Source organism: Macaca nemestrina, chromosome 3 (assembly GCF_043159975.1).
Source record: "Macaca nemestrina isolate mMacNem1 chromosome 3, mMacNem.hap1, whole genome shotgun sequence".
Classification (NCBI taxonomy): domain Eukaryota; kingdom Metazoa; phylum Chordata; class Mammalia; order Primates; family Cercopithecidae; genus Macaca; species Macaca nemestrina.
The window spans coordinates 134,797,157-134,819,715 of NC_092127.1; the positions used below are offsets into that span (position 1 = coordinate 134,797,157).

Genomic DNA, 22,559 nt, shown 5'->3' on the forward strand with positions numbered 1-22,559 from the left:
ACCCAGAATTTCATATCTAGCCAAACTAAACTTCATAAGTGAAGCAGAAATAAAATCCTTTACAGACAAGCAAATGCTGAGAGATTTTATCACCACCAGTCCTGCCTTACAAGAGCTCCTGAAGGAAGCACTATATATGAAAAGGAAAAACCAGTACCAGCCACTGCAAAAACATACCAAATTGTAAAGATCATCAACACTATGAAGAAACTGCATCAACCAACAGGCAAAATAACCAGCTAGCATCATAATGAGAGGATAAAATTCACACATAACAATATTAACCTCAAATGTAAATGGGCTAAATGCCCCAAGTAAAAGACACATACTGGCAAATTGGATAAAAAGTGAAAACCCATTGGTGTGCTGTATTCAGGAGACCCATCTCACTTGCAAAGAAACACATAGGCTCAAAATAAAAGGATGGAAGAATATTTACCAAGAAAATGGAAAGCAAATAATAATAATAATAATAAAAAGCAGGGGTTGCAATCCTAGTTTCTGATAAAACAGACTTTAAACCAACAAAGATAAAAAAAAAAGAAAAGAAAAAAATTACATAATGGTAAAGGGATCAATGCAACAAGAAGAGCTAATGTCTTAAATTTATATGCACCCAATACAGGAGCACCTAGATTCATAAAACAAGTTCTTAGACACATACAAAGAGATTTAGACTCCCATGCAATAGTAGTGGGAGACTTTAACACCCCACTGTCAATATTAGACAGATTGATGAGACAGAAAATTAACAAGAATATTCAAGACTTGAACATAGGTTTACTTAAATGATGAGTGGCTCACTATGTTTGTACAAACATAGTACAAAGTGTTTGTACAAACAACATGGTTTATGCGGAGTATCTACTTTCTGTCTAGGAGTCTGGAATTTTGATATATGCTAGGAAGAAGAGCCCCACTTGATCATTCTCCCAGAAAAACCCTGGGTGTTGAGTCTCTAGTGAGCTTCTCTGGTTGACAACACTTTACACGTGTTTTCTGTTACTGGAGGAATTAGGCATGTTCTGTGTGACTCCACTGAGATTAGATGCATGGGGCTTATACCTAATTTCCTGCAGTCTTCACCCCATGTACCTTTTCCATTCCTGATTTTGCTTTGCATCCTTCACTTTGATAAATATTATCTGTGAATGCATTATATGCTGGGTCCTGTGAGTCTTTCTAGTGAATCACCATACCTAGGAGTGGTTGTGGGGACCTCTGACATGCAGGATTGATTAAGCTGTCTACATTAAGCCATACAGGCTTGGCACGGTTGCTCACTCCTGTAATCCCAGCACTTTGGGAGACCAAGGTGGGTGGATCACGAGGTCAGGAGATCGAGACTATCCTGGCTAACACGGTGAAACCCCGTCTCTACTAAAAATACAAAAAAATTAGCCGGGCGTGGTGGCAGGCGCCTGTGTCCCAGCTACTTGGGAGGCTGAGGCGGGAGAATGGTGTGAACCCGGGAGGCGGAGCTTTCAGTGAACTGAGATCGCGCCACCACACTCCAGCCTGGGAGACAGAGCAAGACTCTGCCTCAAAAAAAAAAAAAAAAAGAAAAAAGAAAAAAAAAAAAAAGACATACAGATTCTACATAATTTCTTGATACATTGTGTGTGAATAGAATTATGCTAAATGAAACCGAGACAAGTAACCTAGCCCTATATTAAGAGACTCACAATATGGTGGCTGTGTCTGCATAGAGAATTATATAAAAATAACATTTAGGTCAGGCGAGGTGGCTCGTGCCTATAATCCTAGCATTTTGGGAGGCTGAGGTGGGTGGATCACTTGAACTCAGGAGTTCAAGACCAGACTGGGCAACACGGCAAAACTCCATCTCTATTAGAAACACAAAAATTAGCTGGTCATGATGGCACACACCTGTGGTCTCAGCTACTTGGGGGGCTGAGGCAGAAGAATCACTTGAACCTGGGAGATCAAGGCTACAGTGACCTGAGATGGTGCCACTCCAGTCCAGGTGACAGAGTGAAACCCCTGCAAAAAAAAAAAAAATATATATATATATATATATATATATATATATATATACACACACACACACACACACACACACACACACACACACACACACACACAATATTATTAAATTAATTGAGTCAGAGCAAAAACAAGAAGCTTATTTCTTTAGGGGTTTCCAAGATGTAGACATCATATCTTGTTCGGATTATCAGGAAAGCTAGAGGCATGTGGGTCAGCTTTAAATTAATAAGTGGGTCTTGACAGAATATGATACCTGGAGGTAGAGGCAAGGAGAGTTTTGGAAGGCAAGGGAAATGGATAGAGTGCATGCTGAAAGAAGCAAAATATAGAGTGTATTAGAAATAAAATAGAATAATATTTTATTTGGCACAAATTGGAATTTTCAAATGCTCTTGGTTAAAATCCTAATAATTTGAGTGCCTTATTTATAATTCCGTTTTATGTAAAACTTATAGATTATTATAGAAAGACCATAAAACTTCCATGGCATTTTACAAGTGTTCCTCTTAAACTCAGGCACAGAATTTTTGCTTTACTTGTTCGTAATTATGTTTTTCTTTTCTGTCTCTTCTTTGTTAAGGTTCATCATGAATGAGAAATGGGACACAAACTCTTCAGAAAACTGGCATCTCATCTGGAGTGTCAATGACACAAAGGATCATCTGCACTCAGATATTAATATTACCTATGTGAACTACTATCTTCACCAGCCTCGAGTGGCAGCAATCTTCATTATTTCCTACTTTCTGATCTTCTTTTTGTGCATGGTGGGAAATACTGTGGTTTGCTTTATTGTAATGAGAAACAAACATATGCACACAGTCACTAATCTCTTCATCTTAAACCTGGCCATAAGTGATTTACTAGTTGGCATATTCTGCATGCCTATAACACTGCTGGACAATATTATAGCAGGTATGTTGACTTTTGTGCAGTTCGAAGATAATATGAAATATTTGTCCCATATTTCGGCAGCCATTGGCAGGGCTGCTCATTCTTTTGTTTATTCACAGATATTTATGGAAATCCAGGAACTGATTGAGGCACCTGCCCTCATTGGATCTACATTCTGAAGGAGTAGACGGACAATAAACAAATAGTGATGTAATTAGAGAATGAGAAGGATTCTGGAGGAAAGTAAAAGTGATATAATAGAAACAGAAAGTGGAGGCTGCTATTTTTATGGAGTATTCACTGGAGGTCATGAGAAAATAAGATTTAGTATGTCTTACCTGAAGCCTTTGAATTTTCTTAATAAAATTCAGGGCACATATAAGATGATAGAACTGTCACTATGAACTGTAAGGTCCAAAGAACTGATACATCTGATTTGAGTTAATGTAATATCTTCAATCTAACGTAAGTAGAAATTTAGGCCCTCATGTGGTTAGCTAGAGAGATTTCCAACAGTTTTTGAGAGAAGCTGCAACAATCTTAATGATTTTCAAAAAGTGGTAGTTTATGTGTGCAATATAAGTAAGTTTACATTGTAAAGCTTAGGGTAGCACCCTATAGTACTTCTGGGCCCACAGAAGTACTTTACCTTACTACGTAGATCTGAGTTTTTGCGATGTTCATCATTTTAAAAATTTCTGTTGAGGATGTGATGAAAGGACCGTTCCTTTGACCCCTTCACGGGACTGGTGAAGGGGCGGTTCCTTTACTCCCAGTTTAGCACTGCCTTACATGCTCCTGAAGTGCAGGAAAAATGTATCTCCAGCTTCCAATACACTTTTTGTACACAATACCAGCTTAATAAGTATCTGTTGTGTTCATTAAAGAGCAGTGCTCACAATATTCACATTCCAAATCTATGTAATAAAAAAGAACATCAAAAGAATATCAAATATATTTAGAACAGCATGAGCTATAACAAAGTTCATACATTTTTACAGCATTCAGCATCAATTTACTGAAAGATAGGAAAAGAGAATTCTCTTAACAGTTTTCCTGTTTCCTTCCTTTCTCTGGAGTGGGACTCAGGGAGAGTTCAGAGCACCAGTTCTGTCAGTCACATACTGCCTAGATCTGCGTTTTTGTGATGTTTATCATTAAAAAAAATGTTATCGAGGATGTGATGAAAGGACCATTCCCTTGACCCCTTCGCGGCACTGGTGAAGGGACGGCTCCCTTACTCCACCTGCAACTCTCAAGCCCCTTGTGGGAGGGGGAGCATGCAGGTGAGCGGGTGCAGGAGCTAGGGCAAGTGCTTTTGGGTGCCAGCAGGAACTAATCCTGTACCAGCCCCCACGACTGTGTCTAGCAGTTGCCTGCGACCCCTGGAAGTCCAGAGAGCAGACAGCTAAGTGTTAACCAGCTCAATGGAGGGTCAAGGTGACAGCATTTGGCACCTGCCCTCTGGGTACCTGAGTTCCTGTCTGGCATCCAGGAGGAACCAGGTCGCATGAATGAATTGAAGGGTGGCAAATGTGGAGAATTTTACTGAGCAGTGGAAGTGGCTGTCAGCAGGATAGAGAGCTGGAACAGGGATGGAATGGAAAGATGATCGATGGTCTCCAGCTGAACTCCTCTCCAACCATAGTCTCCGATGTCCAGCTGCTTTTCTTTTCAATGTTCAGATGCTTCTTGTCTTCTCTCCTCTGCCGCACCACCTGCTGCTGTGTCAGTGGAACCTGGGATTTTTATGGGTATAGGATGGGGGGCGTGGCAGGGCAGGGTGGTTTTGAAAAAGGCAACATTCAGGTGGGAAAACAGGATTGCATGTTCTCACTTAGAGCCACAAGGTCCAAGCTTGAGGGTGGAGCCGTTGCCAGGGACTCCGCCCTTTTCTAAATAGTATTTCCTTGCCTCACGTCCATATCAGTTACATTATCAAGACACCATGCCAGACAAAAAAAAGGTGTACAAATTTATAAAAATTATTGTTATCACTCTCAGGCAAGTATTTTTTAAATTAAACTTCTATTTTTAACTCAGGGGTGCATGTACAAGTTTATTACATAGGTAAACTTGTGTCATGGGGGTTTGTTGTACAGATTATTTTGTCACCCAGGTATTAAGCCTAGTACCCATTGGGTTTCTTTTCCTGAGTCTCTTCGTCCTTACTCCTTCTACCCTCCAATAGGCCCCAGGGCATGTTGTTCCCCTCTATCTCATCATTAGCTCCCACTTATAAGTAAGACCATGTAGTATTTGGTTTTCTGTTCCTGCATTAGTTTGCTGCAGATAATGGCCTCCAGCTCCATCCATATTCCTTCAATGAACTCATTCTTTCTTATGGCTACATAGTATTCCATGGTGTATATGTACCATATTTGTTTAATTCATCTACCATTGATGGGTATTTAGACTGATTCCATGTCTTTGCTATCGTGAATAGTGCTGCAATGAACATACACATATATGTGTCTTTAAAACAGAACAATTTATATTCCTCTGGGTATATACCTAGTATTGGGACTGCTGGGTTGAATGGTAGTTCTGTCTTTAGGTCTTTGAGGCATTGCCACATTGTCCTCCAGAATGGTTGAACTCATTTACATTCCCACCAACAGTGTAAAAGTGTTTATTTTTCTCCATGATTTCACCAGCATCTGTTATTTTTTTGACTTTTTAATAGTAGCTACTCTGACTGGTGTGGGGTGATATCCCATTGTTTTTTATTTGCATTTCTCTAATAATCCGTGATGTTGAGCTTTTTTTCATATGTTTGTTGGCCACATGTATGTCTTCTTTTGAAAAATATCTGTTCATATCCTTTCTTTGCTCACTTTTTAATCGGATTGTTTATTTTTTGAAAATTTGTTTAAGTTCCTTTTAGATGCTGGATATTAGACCTTAGTGAAATGCAAAGTTTGCAAAAATTTTCTCTCACTATGTAGGTTGTCTATTTACTCTGTTGATATTTTCTTTTGTCATGTGGAAACTCTTTAGTTTAATTATTAATAGATTCTCTTTGTAAATTTTTGCATTTCTTGTGATTGCTGTTGGTGTCTTCCTAGTGAATTTTTTGCCTGTTCCTATGTCCAGAATGGTATTGCCTAGTTGTCTTCCAGAGTTTTCATAGTTTTGGGTTTTACCTTTAAGTCCTTAATCCATCTTGAGTTAATTTTTGTACATGGTATAAGGAAGGGGTCTGGTTTCAGTCTTCTGCACATGGCTAGCTGTTTATCGCAGCACCATTTATAAAATAGGGAATCCTTTCCCCATTACTTGCCCGTTGTTTTTGTCAGTTTTGTTGAAGGTTAGATATTTGTAGGTGTGTGGTCTTGTTTCTGGATTCTCTATTCTGTTGCATTGGTCTATGTGTCTGTTTTCGTACTAGTACCATGCTGTTTCAGTTACCATAGCCTTGTGGTATAGTTTGAAGTTGGGTAACATAATGCCTCCAGCTTTGTTCTTTTTATTTAGGATCACTTTGGCTACTCAGGCTCTATTTTTATTCCATATGAATTTTAAAATAATTTTTCTAGTTCTGTAAAGAATGTCATTGGTAATGTAATAGGGATAGCATGGAATCTATAAATTGCTTTGGGCAGTGTGGCCATTTTCATGATATTGATTCTTCCTATCCATGGGCATGGAGTGTTTTTCTATTTGTTTGTGTCATCACGAATTTCTTTGAACAGTGTTTTGTAGTTCTCCTTGTAGAAATCTTTCACTTCCCTGGTTAATATTCCTAGATATTTTATTCTGTTTGTGGAAATTTTGAATGGGATTGAGTTCCTGATTTGGCACGTGGCTTGACTGTTGTGGATGTATAGGAATGCTAGTGATTTTTTTACATTGATTTTTTTTTATCCTGAGACTTTTAGGAAAGTTATTTTGCCAACAAAAAGTGCTCTCAATATTTTATCCTATACATACTTTAAATTACATTAATTATTTTAAAGTTCTTGCATACAAATTACCCATCCTTGGCCAGGCACGGTGCCTTGCACCTGTAATCCCAGCATTTTGGGAGGCCAAGATGGATAGCTCACTTGAGCCCAGGAATTCAAGATCAGCCTGGCCAACATGGTGAAACCCCATCTCTACTAAAAATACAAAAATTAGCCTGGTATGGTGGCGTGCACCTGTAATCCCAGCCACTCAGGAAGCTGAAGCATGATAATCACTTGAACCCTAGAGGCAGAGGCTGCAGTGAGCCGAGATCGCCCACTGCACTCCAGCCTGGGTGACAGAGCAAGACTCTGTCTCCAAAAATAAAAAAATAAAAATTACCCATCTTTAGCTCTTTGTTTGCATTCTCAGGAGGCAGCTGCCTTTGGCAATTTTTGCTTTTTTTTTTTTGTAATTACTAATATATTTCTAAATAACATGTTTTCAATATTTTTTCTTCAAATTCTCATAGACGTAAATTGAGTTGTAAACTTTCACCACATCAGTACAAACATACATTCATACTCTTCACCTTCTCGCATTCTCCTGGTATAATTATGCCACAATTTTTGTTTGAATCAACATACAGAATATACATTCTTATTTTACATATATCTTATCCCTGCTGAGCCTTGGAAAATGCTGTATCAATTTCTCTCTTATAAAATGTTTCATTTTCCTAGATTTATTAAGGGTATATTTTGATTTGCTTAGTTTGGGTGTGTACCCATTATTAATGCATCCTCAAATTCGCTTCCAGAAGTGTTACTCTCTTGCCAATAGCTTTAAACATATCAAGTATCTGTAAATTTACCTGCAGGTACCTCTCCTGGTGTTTTCTGTTCTCTTGTCTTTATAGGAACACCTTACTCCCAGGGCAGAGCAGCTTCTGCTCTGGGATACCCCTTCGCTGATACCTGACAACTCTCTTCGCCTCTCTTTGTGGTCAATCCCATTTTCTGGATGCCATGTCCACTTCTCTTTTTTTGTTTATTCCTTTCTGAGGAAATGTTGGAGCTCTTATATGTCTGCAAGTATCTTTATTCTGCCCTCACAATTAGTTAACTGTATAAAGAAGTCTAGGTTGGAAATTTCTTCTGTCAGAATTTCAAAGGAATCTCTCTATTGCTACTGCTGTAATATATGGTATTACTGCTGAAAAAATATGATATTTAATTCTTTCTTCTTTTGCCCATGATTTGTATTTTGTTTTTCTTATGGAAAGCTTTTAGAACTTCCCTTTATCCCTAATGTTCTCAATTCTCATGAAACTATGCCTTGAAGTTAGCCTTTTTATTTTGTATTTATTGTGCTGGACATAAATTAGGGCTTTTCAATCTGAAAAATGAGTGGCCTTTAATCTTAGGGAATTTTCTTGTGGAGCTATTTTCTGTTTTTCTTTCTTCTACTCATATTAATCAGATATTAGAGATTCTGGATTGCTCTTTTTTTGTCATCTTTTTACTTTAAGTTTTTGCCCCTCATTCTTCTATTTTCAAAGATTTTCTCAGCTTTCTCTTTTAAATTTTATGTTGAACTCCTCAATACGGTTACCATATCTTAAATATTTTGAGTTATTTTTATTTTCTGCATATTTCTGTAGTTCCCACCATAATACAACAGTATCATGATATAAACAGTATCATGCACATGTTTCATGGACAAAATGCACTATATCTCTGGGGTTGTAATATTTGTTTCTGTTTTCTATTTTTCATATCTCTGACTTAATTTGGTTTTCCTATTTTTCTTCCTATGTGTGTTAGTCTTTTTCTTTTATGTTTGACATTTCCCTAGTGTTAACTGTTTATTTTTCATTGCATTTTAAAAATTCTTTTAATTTGTTTTCTTTTTAGTTAATATGGGTACATATGTGTATATTTATGGGATACATATGATATTTGATATAGGCATATAATGTGTAATAACCATATTAGGATAATAATCATATTAGGGCATTTGGAATATCCATCACCTCAAGCATTTATCATTTCTTTATGTAAGAACATTTCAATTCTACTCTCAGTTATTGCTAAATATACAATAAATTATTCTTGACTGTAGTCACTCTGTTGTGTTATCATATACTAGCTCTAAGGCTGGGTAAGGTGGCTCATGCCTGTAGTTTCAACACTTTGGGAGGCCAGCGTGAGAGAATTACTTGAGCCTAGGAGTTCAAAACCAGCCTGGGCAACATAGTGAGACCCCATCTCTACAAAAACTTAAAAAAAAAAAATAACTGGTGTGGTGGACTGCACCTGTATTCCCAGCTACTCAGGAGCTTGAGGTGGGAAGATTGCTTGAGCCTGGGGACAGGGTGGTGGGGTAAGTGGAGGGGTTAAGGCCACAGTGAGCCACGATCACACCACTGCACTCTACCTTGTCTCAAAACAAAGAAACAAACAAAACAAAACAAAACAAAATAAAATATCACCAAAAAAAAAAAAAAAAAGACTAGATCTAGTTAACTGCTTCTTAGCTTCCGTATTTCAGAGTGAGGCATAGTGTGGCTGCCTGGAAGTTCTGCATGCCTGGAGGTTAAGGTTAGGACCACTGTCCACTTCATTAGTCTGGACTATTCATTGGGAAATTCACAATTGTCAAAATCTATGTATCAGTATTATTGAACAGGCCACTTTTTCCAGAAGGAGATTTTCTAACGTACTGCCATAGGAATGTAGGGCTGGCTGTTACATTCCACATTGCCATGCAGTGCCGCGGTATACTTTCGCTTAATCCTTCTGCATCACAGTGGCACTCATTACCCCGCACCTGGCAACTCGGGGTTTAGAGTACTTATGGTTCTGCCTCCTCAGAGAGTAAACCTCCATTCTTCTACCAACATGGGGGAAAAACCAGTGGCATCTAATTGGATTTATACATAATTTCCACCAATCATGTTGTTTTCTCAACCTCCCATTTAGTAGTATCTGGCACTTTAATTTCTAAGGATTTATGCTTTTTTATCCTACACCTATCATTTCAGTGGAATTGAGGGAGGGAGATAAGGTAAAATATATCCTTAATATTCCATGTCCGACCAATGGCTACACACACTTTTGTGCATTTTTGTTGACAAATGGTACTACTATACGCTAACACATTTGAGAACTGAAAGAGACATATTCTCTTTTGGTTGCCACTCACTAGAGTCACTCAAGCGTTTATTTTAATATGATCTGAATAGGTGACTTTTAAAAGATATACTTGGCCGGGCGCGGTGGCTCAAGCCTGTAATCCCAGCACTTTGGGAGGCCGAGACGGGTGGATCACGAGGTCAGGAGATCGAGACCATCCTGGCTAACACGGTGAAACCCCGTCTCTACTAAAAAATACAAAAAACTAGCCGGGCGAGGTGGCGGGCGCCTGTAGTCCCAGCTACTCGGGAGGCTGAGGCAGGAGAATGGCGGGAACCCGGGAGGCGGAGCTTGCAGTGAGCCGAGATCTGGTCACTGCGCTCCAGCCTGGGCGACAAAGCAAGACTCCGTCTCAAAAAAAAAAAAAAAAAAAAAAAAAAAAAAAAAAAAAAGATATACTTGAATTATTTAGGTTATTTAAAAATACTTTATGGGTAAGAATATTTTGTTTCGGAAAATAAATTGCAGAAAATTTAAAAAAATAAATTTTAAAACTCTGAGAAATGCATAATTTTCATCCTTTGAGAAATGAGAATATTTGCTAGGAGAAGAATATTGTTCCTTTTCAAGTAATAGCAGATGGGTGTTTAGAATATCAAACTACTACAATAATTTTATTAATTTCTTTTATAAACTATACAGTAGCTAAGGTTTAGTAGGAAAGTAATACTTTTGTTCATGCAAAGTGCTCTTTATTCTGGATGTGTCTCTGGGGTAAATTGTCTCATTTCATTCTATATTAATAAATACAGTTTATTCTGTATGTAACTCCTGATTCCTCATAATTTATGGGGTGCCTTTCCAAACTAGAAAATCGGCATTCTGTTTATTCATTTAAAGGGCATTGCTGCATCAGAGTCAATGGTTTAGACTCTGGAGTCTTACTGCCCAGGTTCAAATCTTTAAAATGCTCCTAACTAGCTGTGGCAAAGTATGTAATATTTGTTTATTTGTTACCTCATCTACATTGTGATGAAAATAACAAAGCCTTCAAAAGCTTGTTGTGAGGGTTAGATATGTCGATAGACAGAGACCACTTACAGTGCCTGGAATGTGGTAACTACTATTAAGTTTTGACGTTATTGTTAGTGTACTGAAAAACAGAGCTCTGGAGAGATTAGGGAAAATACTGAGAAACATTGATTGTTCTCTTCCTATCATGCCGAAAACAGTTGCGTGAGTCTTGTTTCCATGCCTTTCTATTTTTATTTTCAGTGAGATTGTGAAAATATGACCTTTTGAAAGACTATTTCATTTTCCTTTCAGGATGGCCATTTGGAAACACGATGTGCAAGATCAGTGGACTGGTCCAGGGAATATCTGTTGCAGCTTCAGTCTTTACATTAGTTGCAATTGCTGTAGATAGGTAAGTCTACACCAAACTCTGAATCCAGAAAAATGGGCATGTCTGCAACTAGCTTACCCGAAAAATATATAACCTACTAAATTCGGACATATCTTTTCAAATTGTGTTTAAAAAATCAATCTCTTTTTAAAAATTATTATGCTTTAAGTCCTAGGGTACATGTGCACAATGTGCAGGTTTGTTCCATAGGTATGCACGTGCCGTGTTGGTGTGCTGCACCCATCAACTTGTCATTTACATTACGTATTTCTCTTAACATTATCGCTGCCCCTACCCCCCACCCAATGACAGGCCCCAGTGTGTGATATTCCCCACCCTATGTCCAGGTGTTCTCATTGTTCAATTCCCACATATGAGTGAGAACATGCGATGTTTGGTTTTCTGTCCTTGTGATAGTTTGCTCAGAATGATGGTTTCTAGCTGCATCCATGTCCCTGCAAAGGACATGAAGACATCCTTTTTTATGGCTGCATAGTATTCCATGGTGTATATGTGCCACATTTTCTTAATCCTGTCTGTCATTGAAGGACATTTGGGTTGGTTCCACGTCTTTGCTATTGTGAATAGTGCCACAATAAACATACGTGTGCATGTGTCTTTATAGCAGCATGATTTATAATCCTTTGGGTATATGCCCAGTAATGGAATTGCTGGGTCAAATGGTATTTCCAGTTCTAGAACCTGGAGGAATAACCACACTGTCTTCCACAATGGTTGAACTAATTTACACTCCCACCAACAGTGTAAAAGTGTTCCTATTTCTCCACACCCTCTCCAGCATTTGTTGTTTCCTGACTTTTTAATGATGGCCATTCTAACTGGTGTGAGATGGTATCTCATTGTGCTTTTGATTTGCATTTCTCTGATGACCAGTGATAATAAGCATTTTTTAATATGTCTGTTGGCTGCATAAATGTCTTCTTTCTAGAAGTGTTTCTTCATATCCTTTGCCTACTTTTTGATGGGGTTGTTTGATTTTTTCTTGTAAATTTGTTTAAGTTCTTTGTAGATTCTGGATATTAGCCCTTTGTCAGATGGGTAGATTGTAAAAATTTTCTCCTATTCTGTAGGTTGCCTGTTCACTCTGATGGTAGTTTGTTTTGCTGTGCAGAAGCTCTTTAGTTTAATTAGATCCCATTTGTCAGTTTTGGCTTTTGTTGCCATTGCTTTTGGTGTTTTAGTCAGGAAGTCCTTGCCCATGCCTGTGTCCTGAATGGTATTGCTTAGGTTTTCTTGTAGGGTTTTTATGGTTTTAGGTCTAACATTTAAGTCTTTAATCCATCTTGAATTAACTTTTGTATAAGGTGAGGAAGGGATCCAGTTTCATCTTTCTACATATGGCTAGTCAGTTTTCCCAGCACCACTTATTAAATAGGGAATCCTTTCCCCTTTGCTTGTTTTTGTCAGGTTTGTCAAAGATTAGATGGTTGTAGATGTGTGGTGTTATTTCTGAGGCCTCTGTTCTGTTCCATTGCTCTATCTCTCTGTTTTGGTATCAGTACCATGCTGTTTTGGTTACTGTAGCCTTGTAGTATAGTTTGAAGTCGGGAAGCATGATGTCTCCAGTTTTGTTCATTTTGCTTAAGATTGTCTTGGCAATGGAGGCTCTTTTTTGGTGCCATATGAACTTTAAAGTAGACTTTTCCAATTCTGTGAAGAAAGTCAATGGTAGCTTTATGGGGTTGGCATTGAATCTATAAATTACCTTGGGCAGTATGGCCATTTTCACAATATTGATTCTTTCTATCCATGAGCATGAATGCTCTTCCATTTGTTTGTGTCCTCTTTTATTTCACTGAGCAGTGGTTTGTAGTTCTCCTTGAAGAGTTCCTTCACATCCCTTGTAAGCTGGATTCCTAGGTATTTTATTCTTTGTAGCAATTGTGAATGGGAGTTCTCTGTTATTGGTGTATAGGAATGCTTGTGATTTTTTTCAGGTTGATTTTGTATCCTGAGACTTTGCTGAAGTTGCTTATCAGCTTAAGATTTTGGGCTGAGACAATGGGGTTTTCTAAATATACAATCATGTCGTCTGCAAACACAAACAATTTGACTTCCTCCTTTCCTAATTGAATACCCTTTATTGCTTTCTCTTGCCTGATTGCCTTGGCCAGAACTTCCAACACTATGTTGAATAGGAGTGGTGAGAGAGGGCATCCCCGACTTGTGCCAGTTTTCAAAGGGAATGCCTCCAGTTTTTGCCCATTCAGTATGATATTGGCTGTGGGTTTGTCATAAATAGCTCTTATTATTTTGAGATACGTTTCATCAATACCTAGTTAATTGAGAGTTTTTATCACGAAGTGCTGTTGAATTTTGTCACAGGACTTTTCTGCATCTATTGAGATAATTATGTGGTTTTGTCATTGGTTCTGTTTATGTGAAGGATTATGTTTATTGATTTGCATGTGTTGAACCAGCCTTGCATCCCAGGTATGAGGCCTACTTGATCATGGTGGATAAGCTTTTTAATGTGCTTCTGGATTTGTTTTGCCAGTATTTTATTGAGAATTTTTGCAACGATGTTCATCAGGGATACTGGTCTAAAATTCTCTTTTGTTGTTGGGTCTCTACCAGGCTTTGGTATCAGGATGATGCTGGTCTCATAAAATGAGTTGGAGAGGATTCCCTCTTTTTCTGTTGATTGGAATAGTTTCAGAAGGAATGGTACCAGCTCCTCTTTGTACCTCTGGTAGAATTCGGTTGTGAATCCATCTGGTTCTGGGCTTTTTTTGGTTGTTAGGCTATTAATTACTGCCTCAATTTCAAAATTTGTTATTGGTCTGTTCCGAGATTCAACTTCTTCCTGGTTTAGTCTTGGGAGGGTGTATGTGTCCAGGAATGTATCCATTTCTTCTAGATTTTCTAGTTTATTTTCATAGGGGTGTTTATAGTATTCTCTGATGGTTGTTTGTATTTCTGTGGGATTGGTGGTGATAGCCCCTTTATCATTTTTATTGAGTCTATTTGATTCTTCTTTCTTTTCTCTTTTATTAGTGTTGTTAGTGCTCTATCAATTTTGTTGATCTTTAAAAAAAAAAAACAGCTCCTGAATTCATTAATTTTTTGCAGAGTTTTTTCTGTCTTTATCTCATTCATTTCTGCTCTGATCTTAGTTATTTCTTGCCTTCTGCTAGCTTTTGAATTTGTTTGCTCTTGCTCTTCTATTTCTTTAAATTGTGATGTTAGGGTGTCAATTTTAGATCTTTCCTGCTTTCTCTTGTGGGCATTTAGTGCTATAAATTTCCCTCTACACACTGCTTTAAATGTGTTCCAAAGATTCTGGTATGTTGTATCTTTGTTCTCATTGATTTCAAAGAACATCTATATTTCTGCCTTCATTTCGTTATGTACCCAGTAGTCATTCAGGAGCAGGTTGTTTGGTTTCCATATAGTTGTGCGGTTTTGAGTGAGTTTTGTAATCCTGAGTTCTAATTTGATTGCACTGTGATCTGAGTGACAGTTTTTGGTGATTTCTGTTCTTTTATGTTTGCTGAGGAGTGCTTTACTCCCAACTATGTGGTCAGTTTTGGAGTAAGTGCGATGTGGTGCTGAGAACAATGTATATTCTGTTGATCTGGGGTGGAGAGTTCTGTAGATGTCTATTAGTTCCACTTGCTGCAGAGCTGAGTTCAAGTCCTGGATATCCTTGTTAACTTTCTGTCTTGTTGATCTGTCTAATATTGATAATGGGGTGTTAAAGTCTCCCATTATTATTATGTGGGAGTCTAAGTCTATTTGTAGGTCTCCACAAGAGACCTCCACGGACTTGCTTTATGAATCTGGGTCCTCTTGTATTGGGTGCGTATATAGTTAGAATCATTATCTCTTCTTGTTGAATGGATCCCTTTACCATTTTGTAATGGCCTTCTTTGTCTCTTTTGATCTTTGTCAGTTTAAAGTCTGTTTTATCAGAGACTAGGATTGCAACCCCTGCTTTTTTTTACTTTCCATTTGCTTGGTAGATCTTTCTCCATCCATTTCTTTTGATCCTATGTGTGTCTCTGCGTGTGAGATGGGTCTACTGAATACAGCACAGTGATGGGTCTTGACTCTATTCAATTTGCCAGTCTGTGTCTTTTAATTGGGGCATTTATCTCATTTACATTTAAGGTTAATATTGTTATGTTTGAATTTGATCCTGTCATTGGGCAAGAGTGTCCCGATTTTCCAGATACAGTCTGTCATGGCTTCGCTTGGCTAGGAAAGGGAAATTCCCCTACCCCTTGCGGCCAGCTGAGGCGATGCCCTGCCCTGCTTCGGCTCACCCTCTGTGGGCTGCACCCACTGTCCAACCAGTCCCAATGAGATGAACCAGGTGCCTCAGGTGGAAATGCAGAAATATCCCATCTTCTGGGTCGATCACACTGGGAGTGGCAGACCAGAGCTGTTCATGTCCGGCCATCTTGGAACAGAGCCTAGAATATCACCTCTTTAAAAGCAACACACCTATGAAAGTTTCAGTAATAAGAAAATAAAACTATTGAATTTTCCATGCTTTAAAAATAAATAATTGGAGATGGTAAAATTTTCCTATTTTTTACACTACAATATAGACGTTTCTAACAGCAGAAATGCAAATGTGCTGAAATAGATCTGAAATTTTATGTATATTTTAAGATTGAAAATCATTCATCCATTCATTCATTCACACATGTTGTTGATCATTTATGATGTGCCAGGTACTGGGCTGGGTTGGTAACATCTAAAACAAATTAGAAGTGCTGCCTCAGGAAGGCTACAATCCGGTGAAGCAGACACAGTCATTAACAAATATTTACAAATAATTCTATTAGGGGACCAGTGACTGACAGCTATGCAAAACAGATAATAACCAATTCTACCTATTTGGGCAGGGAGTGGTGGATTCACAAGGGAGGTGAGACCTTCTGATTCCTTGAGGAGTCAGAAATTTACCCTTAGAAGAAACTGGGAAAAGGGCTTCCCTTAAGACAAGTATATACTTACGACATTGAACTAGAAGGCACTTGTTCAGAGAAGGGCATAGAGGCAGTTCAGCTGGAACAAGGAAGGAGAGGTGGTACATTTGTCCACAAAGAGAGAGATTTATTATGAGAAATTGGCTCACATAATTATGAAAACTGAGAAACCCCAGAATATGCTGCCTGTAAATTGGAGACCTCAGAAAGTCTGCGGTATTATTCAGTGCAAGTCCCAAAGCTTGAGAACTAGGGAGAACCAATTGTGCAAGTGGCCATTTGTGTAAATTGCATCCTGTGGGCAGGAGAAGATGATATGAGATGTCCTAGCTCAAGCAATGAGGCAGGAAAAAAAGGGGGCAAATTCCTCCTTCCTCCACTTCTTGTTCTATTCAGGCCCTCAAAGGACTGGATGATGCCTACCCATACTGGGAGGGCAATTCACTTTACCGAGTCCACTGATTAAGTGTTTAATCTTATCCAGAAACAGTTTTATAGGCACATCCAGAAATAAGATTCAATCTCGGCACCCCTTGGCCCAGTCAAGTCAATAGATTAAATTAGCCATCACACTTTTGTAGCAGAGACTCTCAGTGCTCTGCCAGATGTTTTAAATGTTTCAGTGGGTTCTGTCTTACATCCAACTGTCAGTATCTTCATCTCTGTATCTCAAGTCCAAATTGTGCAGTCTCAGTTCTTAAGCAGCACAGACAAAAAATGCCAGATAATTAATACCCCTAGAAGTAGCCCTCAACTAAAATCTCATGAGAGTTGGTGTACTCAGCATTCTCTCCCCTTGGGTTGCGTAATTCTGCAACGAATGGTTTGATTCACATCCTTTGCTACCTACCTTCCCATTAATGAATCACTTCTCTATACTTTCAGTTATCTATTGACATATAATGAATCACCCTCAAATCAAACCACTTACTGAGTTAAAATGACAGCAATATTTATTATGTCACGAATTTGTGATATGTACAGATTTAGAAAGTACAGCTTGTCTCTGTTCTACTTGATGTCAGGTGGAGCAGCTTCAAGGTTAGGGCTGAATCTTCTTTCACTCTCATGTTAGTACCTAGTCCAGGGAGACTTGAATATGTGGAGGCTAAGAGAGCTCTGTCTCTACTGGTCTCCGCAAATGGGCTCTCCAGCAAGGTTACTTTAAGGGACCTGGACTTCTTATAAGTTAGTTTAGGGCTCTGAAGGTCTGTTTCTCAAAAGATAGTACCAGCAAAAATCATGATGTGTTATCATTTTTTGCTACATTCTATTCATGAGATTGAGTCATCAATCCTTAGCCAAGGAGAAGGGAATAGAATTTGAAAGCAATGTCGAAGAACTCGGACATGTTTTAAAACTACCACATCTTTATTTCTTGCACTTGCTCTCAAAATTTTTTTTTTTTTTTTTTTTTTCTTTTCAGGGCTAGCTTTTGCAGGAAGCCGAACTGAAAAAAACTCCCAAGCTGATTTCTCCGGACTAAAATCCTTTGCCTGAATTTTACGGTTACGTTCCAAAGCACCTACCATACAACTTCACCTGCATATTCAACAAAAGGCACCTTAAATTAAACATGCCCAGAGCTGAACTCATTATTCCAAGCCCCACACCATACACAAACTAAATAACAGGCAGCTCTTTTTCTCATGCTCCCCACATCAATGAATGGCAGGATCACTCACTCAATTCAAACAGAAAACCTGAGCTTTATCCTGGAATCTTCTTTCTGTCTTCAACTTTGCTGTCACTCTCCAAATTCTATTATTTCTGAGTGCTAACTAGTTGTGAACCAGGCCACTGTCCTTTGTCACTTGGAATACTGAGATTGTTTTCTAACTGGCCTTAGGGCTTCAGGAAGCCAAACTCTAATTTATTTTTTTCTCACAGCAGCCCAAATAAGCTTCTTAAATTGTAAAAATAATCCTGTCTTTCATTGTGTAAATCCTTCAATGAATCCCCACTGGTTTTTAAATGAAGTCCAAACTTTTTAGCACAATTTTAGTAATTATTATATAGTTTTTAATATTTTTAATATTTCCATTGATTATTTCTCAGCAGGGATTATTCTCTATCTTATTCATCTTTGCTTTCCTGAAGAGATACATACAAACACACATATATGTATGTGTACAAATATATAAGTATATATATTCATATGTGTATGTTTATTAAACAAATATATAAGTACATACATTTGTTATAAATACAAATATATAAGTACATATATATGTACAGATATACATATGTACTTTTATATTTGTTCATCATTACTTTTATTGTTAATAATGTCTGCTATACACCAGTTATTCAAATTTTGAGTTAAAATTTCTCTCATATATCAATATGTGTACTTATATATTTGTTTAATAAGTAAATGAAACAATAATATCCAAAACCCTATTAATTTGTATTCAAAAAGAGCAACATACATAGGCCTGTGTTTATGAAATTACCCATAATTTCAGGGCAGGTGAATGGGAGGATTCATGGATTAGAAGACTGTAAGAACACTTCAAGGTGAAAAGAGAAGATCTTACACATGAAGGAGTTATAAAGAATGACAACAGAGCAGTCAAAGCCCAAGCTAACTAGTCATTCTATGAAGATAAGTTAATTTGGAGTTGCTGCTCAAACACTTAAAGCTCTATATTTTCTTATCTACAGATGTAGAATGTACCAATTTTCATAACATTTCAGTTTTATGGAGTCATAAAAATCAAGGAAGATTAAATAGGTAATAGGTACTTTGAAAAAATATAAAATGTTACACAGTTGCATGATAGTATGATTATCTTATGATTAACATAATGAAATTCAATAATAACAACAAGATCCACAATATCAAAATCATAGTAAAATGAATCAGGCTTACTCTACATATGGATGCTGAATTTTTGTACCCACCAGAGGACATAGAATGTTGAGAAGGCTCATAATCAGAGATCATAATGAATACTCTCAGATTTTTACAGCTGTAAAGCAAATCAGCAAACACTTAGTGGCTTCAAACAATATTGGTTTATTACATCTCATGATTTTGTGGGTTAACTGGGCATCTCTTTGTTCACCCTCCTGCTTCATGTGTTATAACTGGAATCACTCATGTTGCAGCATTATTCTGGGAGCTAAACTGGCACTGGAGCATCCAAAATGGCTAGGCTCTTATCTCCCAGAATCTTTCTCTACATGCCTTTCATCTAATTCAACTTCTTGGAGTTTGAAGGCTGGCTTTTAAGAAGAAGCATTCTAGAAGGACCTGCCCCACATGCAAGTGTATAAAAAGCTTCTGCTTGCATCATGTTTGCTAATATCCTATTGGTCAAAGCAAGTTATGCAAATAATGTGTAGGGGACCACACAAGTGCCTGAGTGATAAAAGGTTCATTGATTGCTACAGATTAGCAGTCTACCACAGCCTAACAGAACTACCCATCTAAAGAGGACAATGTAGAGGTTGAGTTCGAGCTCTGAAGCCAAACTACTTGTGTTAAAATCCTATGTAATTATTGGTAAGATTTTTACATTTTCCAAGTCTGTTTTCATATCTTTCAAGCAAGGAGGCTTAAAGAGATGGTCCATGCAAATTAATGGAACAGAGTCTGAAATGGTTTTAGGCCATGTTCATCATTACTTTTTGTTATTAATAGTGTCTGCTATACTCCATTTGTCCAAATTTTGAATTAAAATTTATCTCATGTATCAATTACGAAAATGACAATGCATGCCTTTCTACTGCAAATGATAACTTTCTTTATTTTTGAGGGGACTGTGGGGTGAGAGGCCTGTAATTACATAAATAAATTTGGTGTATGACTTGGTCAGAAGCGATGAAGCAGTGCCTCATTTATATTTGTCCTTAATTGCAGGTTCCGGTGTGTGGTCTACCCTTTTAAACCAAAGCTCACTATCAAGACAGCGTTTGTGATTATTATGATCATCTGGGTCCTAGCCATCACCATTATGTCTCCATCTGCAGTAATGTTACATGTGCAAGAAGAAAAATATTACCGAGTGAGACTCAACTCCCAGAATGAAACCAGTCCAGTCTACTGGTGCCGGGAAGACTGGCCAAATCAGGAAATGAGGAAGATCTACACCACTGTGCTGTTTGCCAACATCTACCTGGCTCCACTCTCCCTCATCGTCGTCATGTATGGAAGGATTGGAGTGTCACTCTTCAGGGCTGCAGTTCCTCACACAGGCAGGCAGAACCAGGAACAGTGGCACATGGTGTCCAAGAAGAAGCAGAAGGTCATTAAGATGCTCCTGATTGTGGCCCTGCTTTTTATTCTCTCCTGGCTTCCCCTGTGGACTCTAATGATGCTCTCAGACTATGCTGACCTTTCTCCAAATGAACTGCAGATCATCAACATCTACATCTACCCTTTTGCACACTGGCTGGCATTTGGCAACAGCAGTGTCAACCCCATCATTTATGGTTTCTTCAACGAGAATTTCCACCGTGGTTTCCAAGAAACTTTCCAGCTCCGGCTCTGCCAAAAAAGAGCAAAGCCTATGGAAGCCTATGCCCTAAAAGCTAAAAGCCACATGCTCATAAACACATCTAATCAGCTTGTCCAGGAATCTACATTTCAAAACCCACATGGGGAAAACTTGCTTTATAGGAAAAGTGCTGAAAAACCCCAACAGGAATTAGTGATGGAAGAATTAAAAGAAGCCACTAACAGCAGTGAGATTTAAAAAGAGCTAGTGTGATAGTCCTAACTCTACTATGCATTAGAAATTTAAATACCATTGTTTTTTGTGGCTTTGCACTTCAATTTTTTCAAAGAATGTTCTAAACAAAACATTTACTGAAAGCCCTCTCTGGCAAAAAAAAAATTTAAAAAAACAAAAATGGTCATAAGATCATAAACAATCTTATGTTGTATAAAAATACAGAGTGACTTATACATGTTTGCATGAATAAATATATTTCTAGAGAACAGTTTACAAAGCCTCATCTTTCCCAACTTAACCCTTTGTGTATGCGCCAAATCAAGCCCGCGCATGCGCACACGTGCTTGTATGTATTTTCCCAACATGATGATGATGAACAGTGAGTGCTTTGCATGAAACTATATTTTACCAATTTCTCCTTTGGTTTTGGATTTAAAATTTTGGACTACAAGACTATTTCTCTGCTTATGTTTATAAACTGTACTTAGTTTTCTAAGAAATACATTCAATCACATGAAATTCTCTGCTGTTGTTTTTTCTCATTTCCATTACTTAATTTGGGTTAGTCTACAAAGGCAAGATATTATAGGTCCATGGGTAATTATGTCACAGCGGCCCTCACTTCCTGTGTGTCGGAACTGTAGTAGCAAATAAAGGGACACGTTTCTTTATATTTGAAAGTTGATTTTTTAAAAAGAATACAAAGGAATTTTTGTTGGCTTTTTCATATTTTCATAAGTGAAGTTTGTGCCCTAGTTGAACACACATTTGTTACAGAGCTGATTGAGGACCCCAACTTGACCCCTTTCTCTAACAGAATCTCTGATGTAAAGAAGCAAACCCTTTAATAATGCAGCAGTTAGCAGAAAAACAGCACCTTTCTTTGAAGTATTTAATCATAGATGTTTAACAATTATCATAAAACTCTCACATAGAGAGCAAGAACAATTATTTCAAATCTTCTACTGAGCACATTTAAATCCAGCACCCTGGGTTTAGTAAATTAGTATTATTGTTTAAAAGAGAATTGACAACCCCTGAATTCAGCTATGTTAAAATCATGTAATGATAATGGTTGTCACGGTTAGCTTTTATTCTAGGGTGAGGTAAATCTCTAGAAAATTGGACATTATAACAAAATAAACAGTTTGGCAAATAAAAATAAACTACTAGAAGTGAAGCTATTATACTTTTTTTCAGTCATTTTTGTGGTTCAAACTAAAAGCATTTGCTGTGGTTTGGATGTGGTTCGTCTCCACCAAAACTCATGGTAAAATTTGATTCCCAATGTGGCAGTGTGGGGAGCTGGAATCTAGAGGGCAGTGATCAGATCATGGGGGCACTACCCCATTAATAGATTAATGTCATTTCACAGGAGTGAGTTCTCGCTCTTGTGAAACTGGATTCATTATGGCAAAAGTGGGTTGTTGTAAAGCAAGGTCCTTCTCATGTTTTGTGTCTGTTTGGACATGCCTGCTCACTTTTCTGCTTCTCTGCCATGTTGTAACACAGAACATGGCCCTCACCAGAAGCCAAGCAGATGCCAGTGCCATGGTCTTAAACTTTCCAGTCACCACAGTTG

At 37.9% G+C, this 22,559-nt stretch overlaps 1 protein-coding gene across 3 annotated transcripts in view; it reads left to right on the plus strand.

The window, feature by feature from the left end:
* LOC105477318 (neuropeptide FF receptor 2) overlaps positions 1-21,243 on the plus strand; it is a 98,625-nt gene extending 77,382 nt beyond the window's left edge. For all 3 annotated transcript variants that reach the window (XM_011733780.2, XM_011733779.2, XM_011733781.2), the window contains 3 exons: positions 2,591-2,925; positions 11,256-11,355; positions 20,164-21,243. In XM_011733780.2, coding sequence (XP_011732082.2) covers positions 2,598-2,925; positions 11,256-11,355; positions 20,164-20,998 — 1,263 coding nt within the window. In that variant the 5' untranslated portion in view covers positions 2,591-2,597 and the 3' untranslated portion in view covers positions 20,999-21,243. The remainder of the gene's footprint in view (positions 1-2,590; positions 2,926-11,255; positions 11,356-20,163) is intronic.
* Positions 21,244-22,559: the final 1,316 nt, after the last annotated feature.